Genomic DNA, 15382 nt, shown 5'->3' on the forward strand with positions numbered 1-15382 from the left:
AGAAAGAGGAATGACCAGATGAGTTTTACCTCTTATCTTCGGAGGGGTGAGAAAAATGAGCTTTACTCAAAGGGCTCGTTCTGAAAATTCAATATCTACTCCATGCTTAACACTATTATGAGGCGTAGAACCCTTGGCTTATTTCCCCCTTTATAATTTTAAGTCTTGTTGAATTAATGGTCTTGTACCTTTAAGGTAAATGCCCTTTCTCGTTAACAAGCCTGTAATATAGATGCGTATCTATTTTTAGATGTAAGTAGTGTCGTTTTGAGTAGGCAGTTAAAGAACCTGTTATCAACATTGTCATTTTCAAAAGTCATCTGTCTTGATACGACAAGAGTACATCAGGTCTGTGTGTGGTTAGTAGCCTGGTGCCTTTATGCTACTTGATGGGGAAGAGGCTTTGCTTTGGAGTCGAGACTATGAAGGAAAGGAATAATGCTAACAGTTGATGACCTGGTAATTCTCTTTCTTTCACTGCCGCTTTGATGACTGACTGCCATCTTGTGCTGTGTACATGTTCAGGGTTTCCTGGGAGATCACTGGGCAGTATGCTTCTCCTTTCCCCCATATCACGATACTAGAACAGATGTACACCTCTAAAAGCTCCCTAGACCTGGACTGGTGTGGACACCCTTGGCGTATCTGGACATGCTAGTGGCAATGGGAGTTCTAGAGGTGGCCTGTGGTCCACCGGTAGAAATGAGGACATTCCTACCACAACTTTTCCTGAGGCTTGTGGTAGGAACGCCTACCAAATTAGAAATCAAAATTCCTGGTGGTTGATCAGGACTTTAAGGAAACTTCTTGCCACTCTAAATCCTAAAACAAGGCCCGATCGCCTCTCCGACGGCTTTGGTAGTTCATAAGCTAGCCAATGAGCATCAGTCCCTAGGACCCACTGCCCTTTCTTGGCAGAGAGAAGAAATGGTGACCTCTCATGGTCCTGGCTGATTTCTTTCCCTTTTTGGCTTCATCTCTACCACTCCCAGAATGGAAAGAATGTTGACCACCCCTAGATTGGGGTGCTGGTGGGTAACATCCCTTGGTGGCTGAAATCTGAGTTTGTGCTGTGCTGCTGAAAAGGATGTGTTCAAAAGTGCTTGAAAAATGTGAAGCCGTTTGACGTGTCTAGCTTAGTATGGAAAGATGGGGAGGGAAGAGGAACTGGCATGTACCAAGCGCCTCCTGTGTGCCAGGAACCGTGCTAGAGCTCTCTTCACGTGCTTGCCTAGCCCTTACAGCATATGGGTACGCATTTTCCCCGTGTTTCCCATGAGGAATTTGAGGTGAGCTTCTCTGCAGCCTCGTATCCGCATAAGTGTGATTCCATATCTGTAACAGGAAGCTGTTTATCCTCGACAAGAAGTCAGAAGACCCGATAAGCTTACCTCCTGTGTGACTTTGGGGAAGAAACTTTATTTCTCTGACCTAGAGTTTCCTTTGCTCTGAAGTGAATACTAGTAGCTGATAGAAAAAATAACTGATGATAACAACAACAAGTGACATTTTACAGCTCTTCACAGCTCAACAAGGATGAGGAAACCGAGGCGCAGAGACATTAAGTTGCTTATCCAAGGTCATTTGGGTCAGGGCAGGTAGAAGCCAGAGTAGACCAGAACAGCTGTGCTGACTCACACGGTGATTGTGAGGGTCAAGTCAAACAATCCGCGGAAACCTTGCTTTGAAATCCATAGTGTGCTACACCAATTCAAGGTATTAGCATTATTATAATTAGAGAAAGAAATAGCAACTTACAGCTTAGAGAGATTAACTGTAAAAATATTAGAATTTTAAAAAAACGAATTACTAAATCACATATATTAGCCACAATGAAATAAAAGAAAAAAATGAACCTCAAAACTGAAATTATTTTGCTATTTCAGTTTTGAGGTTCATTTTTTACAGCAGTCTCCTAGCACAGTGGTCTTGCAATGCAATTATATTACTGATTTGTAGATAACATTAGAAGCAAACTGAGGCAGCTCTGCATTTGCCGAAGTAATAAGAGGCAAAAAGCTTAAATGAAGGAGTGCTGTTAGTCACGAGCCACAAACCAGACATGTAATTTATGCCTGAAAATACTTGGAAAATGCTTTTCCTTGATGATGGAGAAATTGTGATTACTTAGAAAATAATGGCTGTGGAGGTTACCTTTAAGGAATCAACCAATTATCAAGAACGGGAAGCAAAGAATTGGCCAAATTGAAAGAAGCCTATAATTGATTGAAATGGCTAAATTTCCATTTTTGCCATGTTTACAATGTGCAACCAGGACGGCTAAGAACCCCCTGCTCCTTAAAAAGGTTCTTAAGACTCGGGGAGGATGAAGAAGACGATTAGTGTGAACCAGAAGTTGCTATGTGTATAATGAGCGTCCATCATGTAGGTGGACATAAATGTATTTCAGGCCCCGTTGGGTTTTCTAGCCAGTGGATCTTATATCGACATCTTGAGAAATTTAAAAACTGGTTGACAGTTACCCACCTCCAGTGTTGGGAAGGCAGAGAGTTGACTCTGACGACCTGGTCCGTATTGTTAATTTTTTTTTTTTTTTTTTTTTTGCGGTACGCGGGCCTCTCACTGTTGTGGCCTCTCCCGTTGCGGAGCACAGGCTCCAGACGCGCAGGCTCAGCGGCCATGGCTCACGGGCCCAGCCGCTCCGCGGCACGTGGGATCTTCCCGGACCGGGGCATGAACCCGCGTCCACTGCATCGGCAGGCGGACTCTCAACCACTGCGCCACCAGGGAAGCCCTGTTAATTATTTTGAGACTGTTGAGTGGTGGACTTCTTGAGGCTGTGTGTCTGTGTGTCCTCTGTGCCTAACCCAGCCTCATGCGTGTTTTGAATTTACCAGTGTGTGTTTTAGAATGACCATGGTAATTGCTCCTTGTAGCCACAGCACGTCTGTTACGGATCTTCCTTCAATCAGCAACTCAGAAAGTGTCACCAGTGAACTCAGCCTTGAACTATCTGCTATGTAGTTCTGGTCACAAGTCCCTCTGAGACAATTGCTGTGTGAGGAAGCTAGTTGAAGGGAATTGACCTCCCTTCATCCCCCCAGGTTATCCCAGCTCCACCCCTTATGCCATTAGTGTACAGGAAGGCCCTACGGTTGGACCTATTAACTTGGCCCCGTAACTCCATGTGCAGACATGCCTTCACCGAGTTAGACTTTAACACAGTTCTGCTTTTTAGTCAGCATAAGGAAAAGCCATGTGAAAAACGTCTTTGCATCTTCTGTAAAATTGGTGCTGAAAAAACGACTTGTTTTACTGTTCAGAGGTTCTCGTAACCTTGTAACCGAACCAACGAGAAGAATTCCTTTTCAGTATCCGGCAAACGTTTATCTCATTTAATGAATTAGGATGTGCTTCCTGCCATCAGACAAGAGAATTCTATAAGCTATGAGCTTTTTCTTTTGGCCTTTAGCTATCGAGAAGCTCAAAGTTCAATTTGACGTTCAGTCACAGTAACCAAGTTAGCTTAACCTTTGCTTTTCTGGTTATGTACCCTTTACTCCAAGCCACTGCAAATCCTTTATTGATATAGGCAGGGTATGAATTATAATTTGATTCTGTTCAATTCAGCAACAATTTGCTGAGTACCTAGGATGCATCAGACATGGTACTAAGTGTTGAGGACATGAAGATGAATAAAAGGTAGTCTCTGACCTTGAAGAAAAGCCCATAGTTTTGTGCTGGAAAAGAACTTATAACTGTAGTAGACCCTGTGTAGTAGGAGGTGGATTTTCTAGACTTATTTGGAGAGCTTTCAATTTTCGTCTAATTTTAGTCATGTAGACAACAGTTTTAGACATTGGACAGCTTAGAAATTCTCCTAATTTCAAGCATATTTTAAAATCTAGAGATGGAAAGAAATTCTAAGCATGCATCAGAAACCCAGATCAGTAAAACAGTAAACCGAAATGAAGAGACGTTAAAACCTAAGCAGGGTCTCTCCACCGAAGATAAGATGGACATGTCCTTTTTACTTACTGCTGAAATATGAACAGGGATGTGACTAGCTTGCTTGCAAACAAATGGGCCTTGAGGTTCTTGGGTCCTGATGATGTTGGCCCAGAGAGAGTGAACGACTTCTCAGAACTTTGAGGTATTGTGGTGTTCTCTGTGACATCTGGGGGCAAAGTTCTGATTCTCTAGACCTGTCTTTCAATGAAAGTTCAAAGAATTTTCGGTAAATGATCAATGAACTGTCAATGAAAGGTCCATAACTTTGAGCTTCCTGGTAGCTAAGGCAAAAAGGGAAAGGTTATAGCATTCTCTTTGTCTAATGGAAGGAAACATGTCTTAATTCGTTAAAGGAGACAATATAAATGGAGGCATTTAAAAATAGGAAATGAAATGGTGTTGTTTCCCTTTGTTGGGTCAGATCCTGAAGATGGCAGGTATCAGGCAATCATCTGGTCCAAGAGGTAAACTATTTGAGGGACCAGCACAGCCCTGCAAGTATTTACAGCTTGCGTTGAATTCTACTGGGCCCTGACCACAATGAAATCTCTTTGTTTTTTAATTTAGGGATTGAATAGAGGCCGGTTTTGGCTGCTGCCCAAACGGTTCCTTGGGCACCTCCGTTGAAGGAGACCGCTATATACACAGAGTTTATTCTTGCCTTAGCTGAAAAGTAATGTCTGCCATTAAAACTGACAAACCTAGGGACTTTCAGGGAATAAAAGTGATTTCTGCCCTTCTCTACCTATTAAATTATGCCTTTCAAATGTACCTCTGAACATGGAGTGATTATTCAGCTGAGGATTATAAGGAACTGTAATTGTTTAATCACTCCTTCAGCACCAAGGTTGCATGTGATGCAATATAAGATGTTCCTGAGTATAAGAAAACTAAAACTGACATATATTTATTTGATTTCTAAAACTCCCCATCCCCCGTGGAGCCCTCTTAGCATATCATTAGCATGCTTTTCCTTAGTCTTTGAATATGATTTGCCCCGTGACCCGAGTTGAATGCTCTATACAGTATGTGGGGATTATGGTAATAACAAGGCCAAGGTTCCCAGCTCGATTCCCTCTGGTTACTCCTTCTCTGGATCCGTTGCTGGGTCCTTCTCTTCTCTTAAAGGTTGACGTTCCACAGGGCTCTCTCCTGAGCCTGATCTTCTCATTCTTCGTTTCCTTTCCCTGGGTGATTTCATCCATTTCCAGCACTTCACCCTCCATTCATCCGCACACTCTCCCGTCGTGACATACAGAGAGCAGCACGCAGCCATACATCCTAGGTTTAGCCTGAGAAGCCAGGCTTGAATAGGCACACACCAGGTGTTAAGGGCGTGTGAGCAACCTTAGATGTGACACATCTGTCTTCAGTGGAGGTTGTACCAGTGGGGAGGTAGTCACCCCCTCCTGTACATGGAGAGCTGGCCTATGACTCCTGGGACATGGAGGCTACACAGGGTGGCCGTCTTCCCCAGGCGCTGGCCCTGCTGCCAGGTGGCTCCATGGGTGCTGGTAGCCTTCTTTCATTGCAACATCTTGGGCCAGGATGATGCAGCCTAGACACAAAGCAGCCCTTTGCCCCTGAATTCAGCAGCTGGTTTTGATAACACCTTTGGCAGGTAAAGAGAATAGACTAAAACGTCCTTGTGTTGATTCTCCATATGGAATGATGTAGTTGCCAACTTTGAAAATCGGACTTTGTTTTGATTTACTTAACCAACAGTTTAAATTCTTGAATAAATTTTTCTAAACCCTTGAAAAGACAGAGGAGAGCTTGAGTCACTGTTGATGAACAGTTTGCACCATTTCAAAGTAAACGAGTATGAATCATCAATATGTAAACAGAGTTGCCCCCAGAATATGTAGGCAGACACCAGTAATTTATGCAGTCTTTGATTAAAAGGAATTGGATTCACTTTAGTCATACGTTAGCTCAGTTCAATGTTGTTTAAGCCCATGCCTTTTCTAAACTGAATGTAGTCATGATAGCACAGTTTAACTGACTTCCTTATCCAACGGGCTAAGGCTTTTTCATGGTGTAATGTAGCACAAAGGGCTGACATGTCAAGAACAGACATAAGTCGAACATTCTATTATAATTCCAATGATCAGTAAGCGGAAGTTGTTAATCACAGTGTAGAATGTACAGTTCAACTCATTGGACCTAAATTAAGTTATTTCGCTAATAAAATTCGTAAGCAACGTAATTTAAAACTTTCTCCCAATGAGCGTGTTTAAGTAAGAACAGGCCAGGGAGTATACAGACATTAATCACACAGCTCATTCCAAGAGGCTCTTTCAACAGTGTTATTGATTTTTTTCTCTTACATAGCACATGAAATGTATGAAATTATATGGCAGCATGAGAATTTTAAAGAACCCTATATGCTAGTCTACTTAGGGCATCTGTATGAAACATTAACATTAGGAAACACAAACCTATTCATTCTCTCTCCTCCCACCCCCATCTTTTTGTTATTTTAGACAAACAAAGGTGATGCACTTGCCAACCGAGTCCAGAACACGCTGGGAAACTATGATGAAATGAAGGATTTGTTAACTAACCATTCTAATCAGAATCATCTAGTGGGAATCCCAAAGAATTCTGTGCCCCAGACTCCCATCAACAAAAACGAACCAAGCTTTTTTCCAGAACAAAAGAACCGAATGATCCCACCTCATCAGGATAGCACTCACTCCTCGGCACCGATGCCTCCACCTTCGGTTGTGATACTGAATTCAACTCTCATACACAGCAACCGGAAGTCAAAACCTGACTGGCCACGAGACAGTCAGAACACTAGCATGGTACCGGCCAGCCAGGCTGGCAGTCAGCCCAACAAAACGCAGCCCCCAACACAGGACCAGCCCCCTGCCAGACTGGAAGACTTCTTTGTCTACCCAGCTGAACAGCCTCAAGTTGGAGCAGCTGAAGAGTCAAACCCATCTGCAAAGGAAGACGGTAACCTCAAGTCCGGTGGAGGGGATACGTTCAAAGAAATCTTTCAGTCCAGCTCACCAGAAGAATCTGAATTCACACTGCAGGCGCCTGGGTCTCCCCTAGTTGCCTCTTCTTTATTAGCTCCCAGCAGTGGCCTTGTGGTTCAAAACTTCCCACCAGGGGTTTACTGCAAAACGAGCGTGGGGCAGCAAAAACCAACCGCATATGTCAGACCCATGGATGGCCAGGACCAAGCCCCGGACATCTCTCCCACGCTGAAACCTTCAATTGAATTCGAGAACAGCTTTGGGAATCTGTCATTTGGGTCACTCTTGGATGGCAAACCCAGTGCACCCAGTTCAAAGACTAAACTGCCAAAGTTCACCATTCTCCAAACAAGTGAAGTAAGTAATTTTTAAAGTTTTGTTTTGTTTCTTTTTGTTTTGTTTCGTACCTTCTTGAGCTGTAGACGAGACTCTTCAAGGTCAGAGTCTGAGTCTTGATCTCCTGTCACTTGTGACTTGACCGATTAACACTCTGCAAATACAGTTAAATCTCCGTAATTTGGAATGACAAAAGGCGAGGTCAGTCTGAGCGAGTGAAAAGTTGGAGTTATAAAATAGTTTCAGAGAATGCATTTGTAGTAATATTCTGTACAAATCAATCACATTGGAGATTTTCATTGGTCCTAAGCAGGATGAGGTACATGAAAAGACTGTGAGTCACCCTAGGCCTTCAGTAACTGATAGCGTATCATAAACATAAAACACAGAAGTTCCTTAAGGTACGAGGATGTACAAGTGTGATTTGCTGGAACCGGAAGTGGAAGGCATTCTTTAAGAATCGTAGTTTCTTGAGCGCTTGCAGGGCTGTTCCTTGGCAAGATCTTGACATTATCTTCCGTGTCCCTCAATCTTTCCTTCTGCATCACCTTCTTCTACAGATGCCTACCTAACCCTCTTGTACTACCTTGATCCCTTCTGTCAAAGCCAAAAGCATTGCCTTATAAAAGAGAAGTCCAGAGGGGCCAAAGCCTCTCCCAAAGGAATGAATCGCTAACGATTGGATCTCAGGCCTTGTGGCCCCTGGGTGGGGGGCATATATTGGGTGCCTCTCAGGTGCCACCATGTAAGCGGCTGTCTACTGCACCTCAAGCGCCTGACTGCAGAAGAAACCACTGCTTTCACTGGTGACTGAAGGCTTGAAAAGACACGGAGGAAGAAAGTAGGTTGAAATTCTTACTCGATAGGACTCACAGACAGTCTGTCTGAACTATTGCAGAGTCCGAGTTAGTGGTGTCTGAATTAGAGAAGTCTGACCACATGTACCCTACAGGTCTTCTTTTATTCACACTCAGCAGATGTGCTGATTTCAGAGGACGATGGGAACACCAAGGAAGGGAGGACGGGGGCCCTTGGTTTGGATTTGCTCAATGCATGTTTTGAGTATTATTTCATTTCTCAGGCGGTTTTGCTGTTGGTATCATCATCAATCATCAGGTCTCGTCAAGCTTCCTCCCAAGTATCTCTCCAGTCTGTCACCTCTTCACCCTCACCGCCTTCGAAGCGCCCGTGAGCATCTCTTGCCTGGGCCGCCTCCTGTCTGGTGTCCCTCCCTCTAGGCTCACCTCTCTTTCAAACCATCTTCCATCCAGGCCGATCCAGTGGGCAGATCTGACCATGTCACTCTCTGCTTTGGATTCTTCAATGCCTTCTCATTGCTTCCAGGAAACAGTCCAAATTTCTTAGTCCCACATACAAAGCTCTTCACTCTCTGATTTCATACTCCCTTCCCGACCTCATACTTCACGACTTCTTCACGTGCAGATGAGATCTCAGCCACGCGGAGCTACCTGTGGTTCCCCATCATGTCCTGCTTTGTCACGCTTCCTTGCTTTTGTGCCTGCTGTCTCCTCAGCCTAGAATGTCTCTCCCTACCCTCCTTTGTCTTCCTGGTGAAGTCCTGTTTCTCCTTCAAGTCTGCTTGGTTGTCACTTTTCTCCATGAAAGCTTCCCTGATTCCACGAGGCTTAATGACAAAGTCCTTTCTCTGGGCTTGCCGAGCGCCTTATATACACCTTGGCTGGCACTGACGTCATTGTATGGTAGTTACTCGTTTATGTGTCTGTCTCCTCTATTAGACTGTGAGCTCCCTGAGAGCAAGGAATGTCTCGTTCTTCTCTGTATCCCAAGTGCCTAGCAATCGCCTGGCACATAGTAGATACTCAATAAATGTTTGTTGAATGAATGAACTTCAAAAATCGTTACTTGATTACATTTCCTAAGCCATAATGTTAATCAAATAACACGAACAAAGGTAAACAATTGCTAGAAGATCCATTCTCAGTTCTATTTCCTTAATTGTACTCTGTCTGCCTGTGTCTTACTCTATTCTTGTCCTGCATGGTCATTTGGAAATCCTAAATCCTAATTTCCACCTGATGACTTAATACAGGAGTGTGATACTTAAAAGCCAGAAAGCAACCTACTTTGAAAGAGGGGGAGCCTAGTGGGAGGTGGGACATCATTCTTGCCCCGTCTCTCGCCCTGGTCTCTTCTGCTCTTCTTTCTTTACACGGCAGTGCTGTTACTCAGGACTGGTCTGGAAATAGCATTGGCCCATCAAGAAGTCTGTTATCCTGTATCAACACCTCATTGGCAGAGTGACAGCTCACAGACCCACTGAGATCCACTCCACTGTAATCCTCTCTCTCATACATTCTCAACATGGCTGGCCCAGATTCAGAACCGACTCCATGCTTTCACTCAGTGCTCGGGCACAGCAATGAGAGGTACATTTCCAAAGACAGTCTGAGCTGTCATCAGCTCTGGTGATGGTGCCCCACGGAGCAGCCTATGTGTACGCAGCCTTTAGTGACGGTACAAACAGACTTCGGTAGAGCCTTGTCTGAAAAATGGGTCGGATGCAATGAAGTCATGATAAGAGATCAATGAAGAAAGTACTTATTTTAAAATATAGGTGTCAAGGAAGGATTTGAAGGAGGGGTAGAGAGAAGCTTAGGGCCCTAAGGTCAGGAGAGTAATATACAGGTTTCAAGGGCAATGTGAAAACCAAAAATAAGCGGAAAGGGAATGAGAAGTTAGCCAGCCTAAGAGAGAACTTAGAAGATTAAAACGTGAGCGGAAGTACAGACAGGGTGGGGCCTTATGGAACTTTGAACCTAATGGAATTGATGTGGCTGAAACTCTGACCGAGTCTGGACATTCACCCTATTAAATCTTGATGTACTTTCCAAAAGCACTTAGCATTAGAATTCAGCCCCAGTCCCTGGCGCCAAGAGTTCCAGGCCTGGGGTTCTGGGTCCCTGGTCAAAGTAACCATCTACAATGAGTGGTAGCATTATTTTGAGTTATTACTGAAAAGGCTCGTCCACAGAGCAGTCATAGGATTTCTTTGAGCTTTCCCAGCTCTTTCCCTGGCTCAAGTGACAGGAGGCTGATGTGTGTTCATGAAGTGTATTTGGGCCGAGTGGGGGGTTGAATGACCAGGAAAAAGACACGTTCTAAGATACACAAATAAGCAGATATGAAGATATTAGTGAGTTGAGAGATCATAAACTATTTATTATTGGAATGAAATGTGCATGTGTGTGTGTGTGCCCTTATTTGTTTCTGTGTCTACACTTGTGTACGTAGTGGAGACATTTTAATTATTTCCCATCCTTGAAACTTTCCTTGCTTCTTAGAATTTCTGTACCGATAATAAGGCTACTAATAAATACTAACTAAAAAGGATACTAATAAAATCCAGCTTTCTTGCCAAAGGTCGGCTTTTCAATGGAAGCACGCTTTTTAAACAAATGATTTGTTTAAAAGCTTAACTCACTATCTTTCCAGGAAACAAACAAACAAACAAACAAAAGACTGATGTGTTCTGCAGTTGCGCTTAGAAGACTTCTCTGTGAACTGCATCTGAAAACAGTAAAAGACCTATTTATATCAAGTGGAAACTGAGGGTTGCTTGCAGATGGTGTTTCATTAGGAAACGAATTTGTTAATAAATGCAGCTTTATACATGATTTCATTACAGATGTTTTTGCTTATTTTTTCATTAGGATAAAAAAAATCTGCCTCTACGGTTTCTGTGTAGCTGCCCGAGTGCACCCAGCTCACGAATGTTAAGTTCCCACCGTTCTCTGCAGTTCTCACACAAGGGACCTGAGCTTCCTATCCACGTACAATAAATAAAGCTAATTACAGCCGCAGTGTTCGCTGCATAGGGTATAAAACAAGGCAGGCACAGGCACAAATGCAGCAATAACTTTCAGCTGGCGGACAAAGGGAGCCACTAAGATGAGCTAAAGCCAAATCCCATCATTCATATATGTATTCAGCGTTTCCATCCAATAAGCTTTCACTCCAATAAGCTTCCATAAGTACAGTATGAATGTGTGGAGTGTCATCACCATAAAGGGTCATTTGCTTTCCAAGGTGCTCTTGGCTGTGACCTAAGACTATCTGAGGTTCCAGTTGCCTCGAAATTAGGAGCCTCTTCGAAAAGTTGAATGGAACTGAAGGAATGATGGGATTTGGCTTTAGCTCATTTCAGTGGCTCCCTTTGTCCGCCAGCTGAAAGTTATTGCTGCATTTGTGACTGTGCCTGCCTTGTTTTATATCCTATGCAGTGAACGCTGTGGCTGTAATTAGCTTTATTTATTAAACGTGGATAGGAAGCTCAGGTCCCTTGTGTGAGAACTGCAGAGAAGGGTGGGAACTTAACATTCATGTGCTGGAAGCACCCGGGCAGCTACACAGAAACCGTAGAGGCAGATCCTTCCAAGAACGGAAGGCCGTCCAGCTGCTGTACGCAACCCATGCTAAGCATTTTTCACTTGCTGTACGTCGTGAATTTCTTTTTTTGCCCATTCTTGTGGAAATAAAATAGTATTCAGTCTAAGGCTCTCACTGCTTTAATCCCCACCTGGGAATGAATGGAGAAACCTTGGAAAGGCCTCACACTTTCAAGGGTGCCAGCAGAGACCTTGACCTTAAGATGTATCCCATAGAAGTGTAGGATCCAGAAAGCTTTGTATGTTCTCTGCCCGTCCATTGCATAGTAGTTGCTTTTTTCTTTGTGCTTTTTGACTAACTCTTCCAATTGCTTGGTCTCATTGGGATTAAAATTCATTTTCCTCACCACCCCTCTTCATTTGCCCTCCACCCCCCAGCAACTTCAGTGTCTCTCTAAGCTGAATGAAGTAGCCTTCGCCGAGCATCTGAAAAGCATCGTCAGTAATGCCAGTAGAACTTGGAGCCTCACATTCTTTGTGATGGAGAGGTCCGAGATGCTGGGAGAGGATTTATTTAAGGTTGTCATATTTCGGTGATTAAAAAAAGGTGTCTTGGGGAGGGGCGGCTGAGACCACCGTCACAATCATAAGGGTGTCTCACCAGAAAGTGACGCATAGCTGTAACCCCAGAAGGTTTCACGGAGACAGAATGCAAGATAGATTCTTTAATTTAATTTTTATTTTACATTGGGGGACAGTTGATCTACAGTGTTGTGTTGGTTTCAGGTGTACAGCAAAGTGGTTCAGTTATACATATATCCACTCTTTTTTAGATTCTTCTCCCATATAGGTTATTACAGACTACTGAGTAGAGCTCCCTGTGCTACACAGTAGGTCCTTGTTGATTATCTGTTTTATATATAGTAGTGTGTACATGTTAATCCCAAACTCCTAACTTATCCCTCCCTCCACACCTTTCCCCTTTGGTAACCATAAGTTTGTTTTCGAAGTCTGTGAGTCTGTCTCTGTTTAGTGAAGTCAGACAGAAAAAGACAAATATCATATAACATCACTTATAAGGGGAATCTAAAAAGATGGTACAAGTGAACTTATTTACAGAGTAAGATAGATTTTTTTTTCTTTTGCGGTACGCGGGCCTCTCACCGTTGTGGCCTCTCCCGTTGCGGAGCACAGGCTCCGGACGTGCAGGCTCAGCGGCCACGGCTCACGGGCCCAGCTGCTCCGTGGCATGTGGGATCCTCCCGGACCGGGGCACGAACCCACGTCCCCTGCATCGGCAGGCGGACTCTCAACCACTGCGCCACCAGGGAAGCCCAGTAAGATAGATTTTGAACTTGATCTTGAATACTGGGTGGAATCACAATAGGTGAAGAGGGATCTGCAGGGCAGGACCATTCACGTGCGTGCAAATTAGTGATGGGTGGAGAGACTGTCAGGTACAAAAAAGGGAGATAAGAACATACAAGGTATATTCTGAGCATAGGCCGGTTTGTCTGTGACTGAGGGTTTATCGGACCAAAGTGAGCTGGGGCTCAAAAAGCCAGAGACTTAAGTGTCTTGAATGCCTAGGTGATGTGGTATCCAGATTGTGATGCTGAACTTGAAACCCCACTGTCCCAGGGGCTTCATGGGTGGTGGCCTAGGAACTCTCAGGCCAATCCCTGTCACCGACTCAAGCAGTAATTTCTGAGCTCCTGCGTTCTCTATTCCCTTACCCGAAAGCACATCTCATTTCTTGCTCTGTAGGCATCGGTTTTCCTCCGCCTGCTTTCCCAAGGCTCTTTCTAGAGCAGTGCTGAAATGGTTGTTGCAAACGACGCTCTCCTCCCCTGTCCTTCCTTAGCCCCTCTCCCTCCATTTTCTCTAGTCAAACTCGGGAAGAGAGCTCAACTTTGGCCTAGTAAAGATTGTGCAAATGCCTGGGTCTTTTTTTATTTCCCCCTCTCATCTCCTCAAGTCCTCTTCTTTAGCATATATATTTCTTTTCTAAGGCTGTATGTAAGTGATTCAGCCATCAACATCCTGGAACCATGTCAGCTATTTCAACATTCCATTTTTTTAAATTAATTAGACTGTTTGGTTTCAGTGCAACAGTCTTGGTGCTCTGTGCTTTTAAATCCCTTGTCACTTTTAACACTTTTCTTTTTTTTTTTGGTTGGAAAGATTGATTTATTCTTATTCTGAAAGGAAACCTTTAATTTTTATACTATGCCAATTAAAATCATCATTAATAAGGATAGATTTTAAAACATTGCTATTTATTCATCACTTTAGTAATCCTCTGTGAGGGGATGTGTGGTATATTACAAAGTACAGTTTGAACAAGGTCTCCTGAGATGTGGGTTTCACTTCTGGCCTGGACTTGCTGCCTGAACTTGAGAGAGTGGGTTTACCTCTCTAGGCCTCTCGTTAGATGGGGAATTCAGATTAGCTCATCAGTGAGGTTTCTTCCAGCAGTAAATCTCTGAGGGCGTGCTTCTCCTTTGTGGTTAAGCCCAAACCCACCTTGTTTGTAAAGGTCCTTCAGCTGTTGCCTCCCTCCAAGAGTGTGGGCCTTGACAGCCTGGAGTGTGTGAGCCTTGTCTGCCCACCTCTCAGTCCCAACCTTCAGAACAGTTGGGGAATTTTGAAGACTTGGCCAATATGGGCAAACTAGAATTGGATCTTCTTTTGGGATTGGATACCAATTCGGCGTGGAGTATTATTATATTTCAGCTCATTTTTTAAAGAAACATAAACAGCTATAGGCTGCATTTCACTGAAAGACACCAAGCTGTGAACTCAGGAAATAGTGTCCTAATCCTTTTGTCACCACCCACTAACATAATGAAAGATGGAGAACTTCTGTTTTCACATGACTTCTAGGAAAATATTTTGACAGATTCAGTATGCAGTAAAGCGATAAGCTTTTGTTACGTGTGTTCCAAATCATCCTGTTATCACTGGATATATCGATTAGCTTAGTACATTCTGAGCCAGTCGTAAAAAACAGACTGTTCACATTCTGTGCTAAAGAATAAGAAAAATTGACGGGTAGATAACCATATTGATTCAAGCCAAACAGTGAATGCGAAGGGCTTTAGAAAGGAGTTATAAAACTCTTTATGGCTGTTGTAAGTCTCTTAAGTATTTTTTTTAATTGACGTGAAAGCAAACGATCTTTAATTGACTATCTTTTTAAAAAGTGCTATGCTTTGGTTACCGAATAGAGTTTATAATATAGGTGACAATAACAAAAGCCTATCACCTTTATACTTATGGTTTACAGTTGCTTTCATATACATCATCTTATTTTTTTCCAGCTTTATTGAGGTGTAATTGACAAATAACAATTGTATATGTTCAAGGTGTACAGCTAGATGTTGTACACCTTGATGTTTTGATATACATAAACACTGTGAAATAACCTCCACAATCATGCTAATGATTGTGTATGTGGTGAGAACACAAAATCTACCCTCTTAGCAAATTTCAAGCGTAGAGTATGGTATTATTAACTATAGCCACCACGCTGTATATTAGGTCTCCAGAACTTATTCATCCTGCATAACGGAAACTTTGTACCCCTTGACCAATATCTCCCCATTTCCCCCAAATCCCCAGCCATCTTATTTTGATTTGATTCTCACGGGGCCTGGGATTATTATCATTCTCGTTCCACAGATGCAGAAATGTAGTCTGGGAGAGACCAAGGGT

At 43.3% G+C, this 15382-nt stretch overlaps 1 protein-coding gene across 3 annotated transcripts in view; it reads left to right on the forward strand.

Annotated features, from left to right (window-relative positions):
• Positions 1 to 15382, forward strand: part of AFF2 (ALF transcription elongation factor 2) — a 499541-nt gene that overhangs the window by 164998 nt on the left and 319161 nt on the right. For all 3 annotated transcript variants that reach the window (XM_049704394.1, XM_033416854.2, XM_049704395.1), the window contains exon 3: positions 6459 to 7319. In XM_049704394.1, the coding sequence (XP_049560351.1) occupies positions 6459 to 7319 (861 nt within the window). The remainder of the gene's footprint in view (positions 1 to 6458; positions 7320 to 15382) is intronic.

Source organism: Orcinus orca, chromosome X (genome assembly GCF_937001465.1).
Source record: "Orcinus orca chromosome X, mOrcOrc1.1, whole genome shotgun sequence".
NCBI classification, from domain to species: Eukaryota; Metazoa; Chordata; class Mammalia; order Artiodactyla; family Delphinidae; genus Orcinus; species Orcinus orca.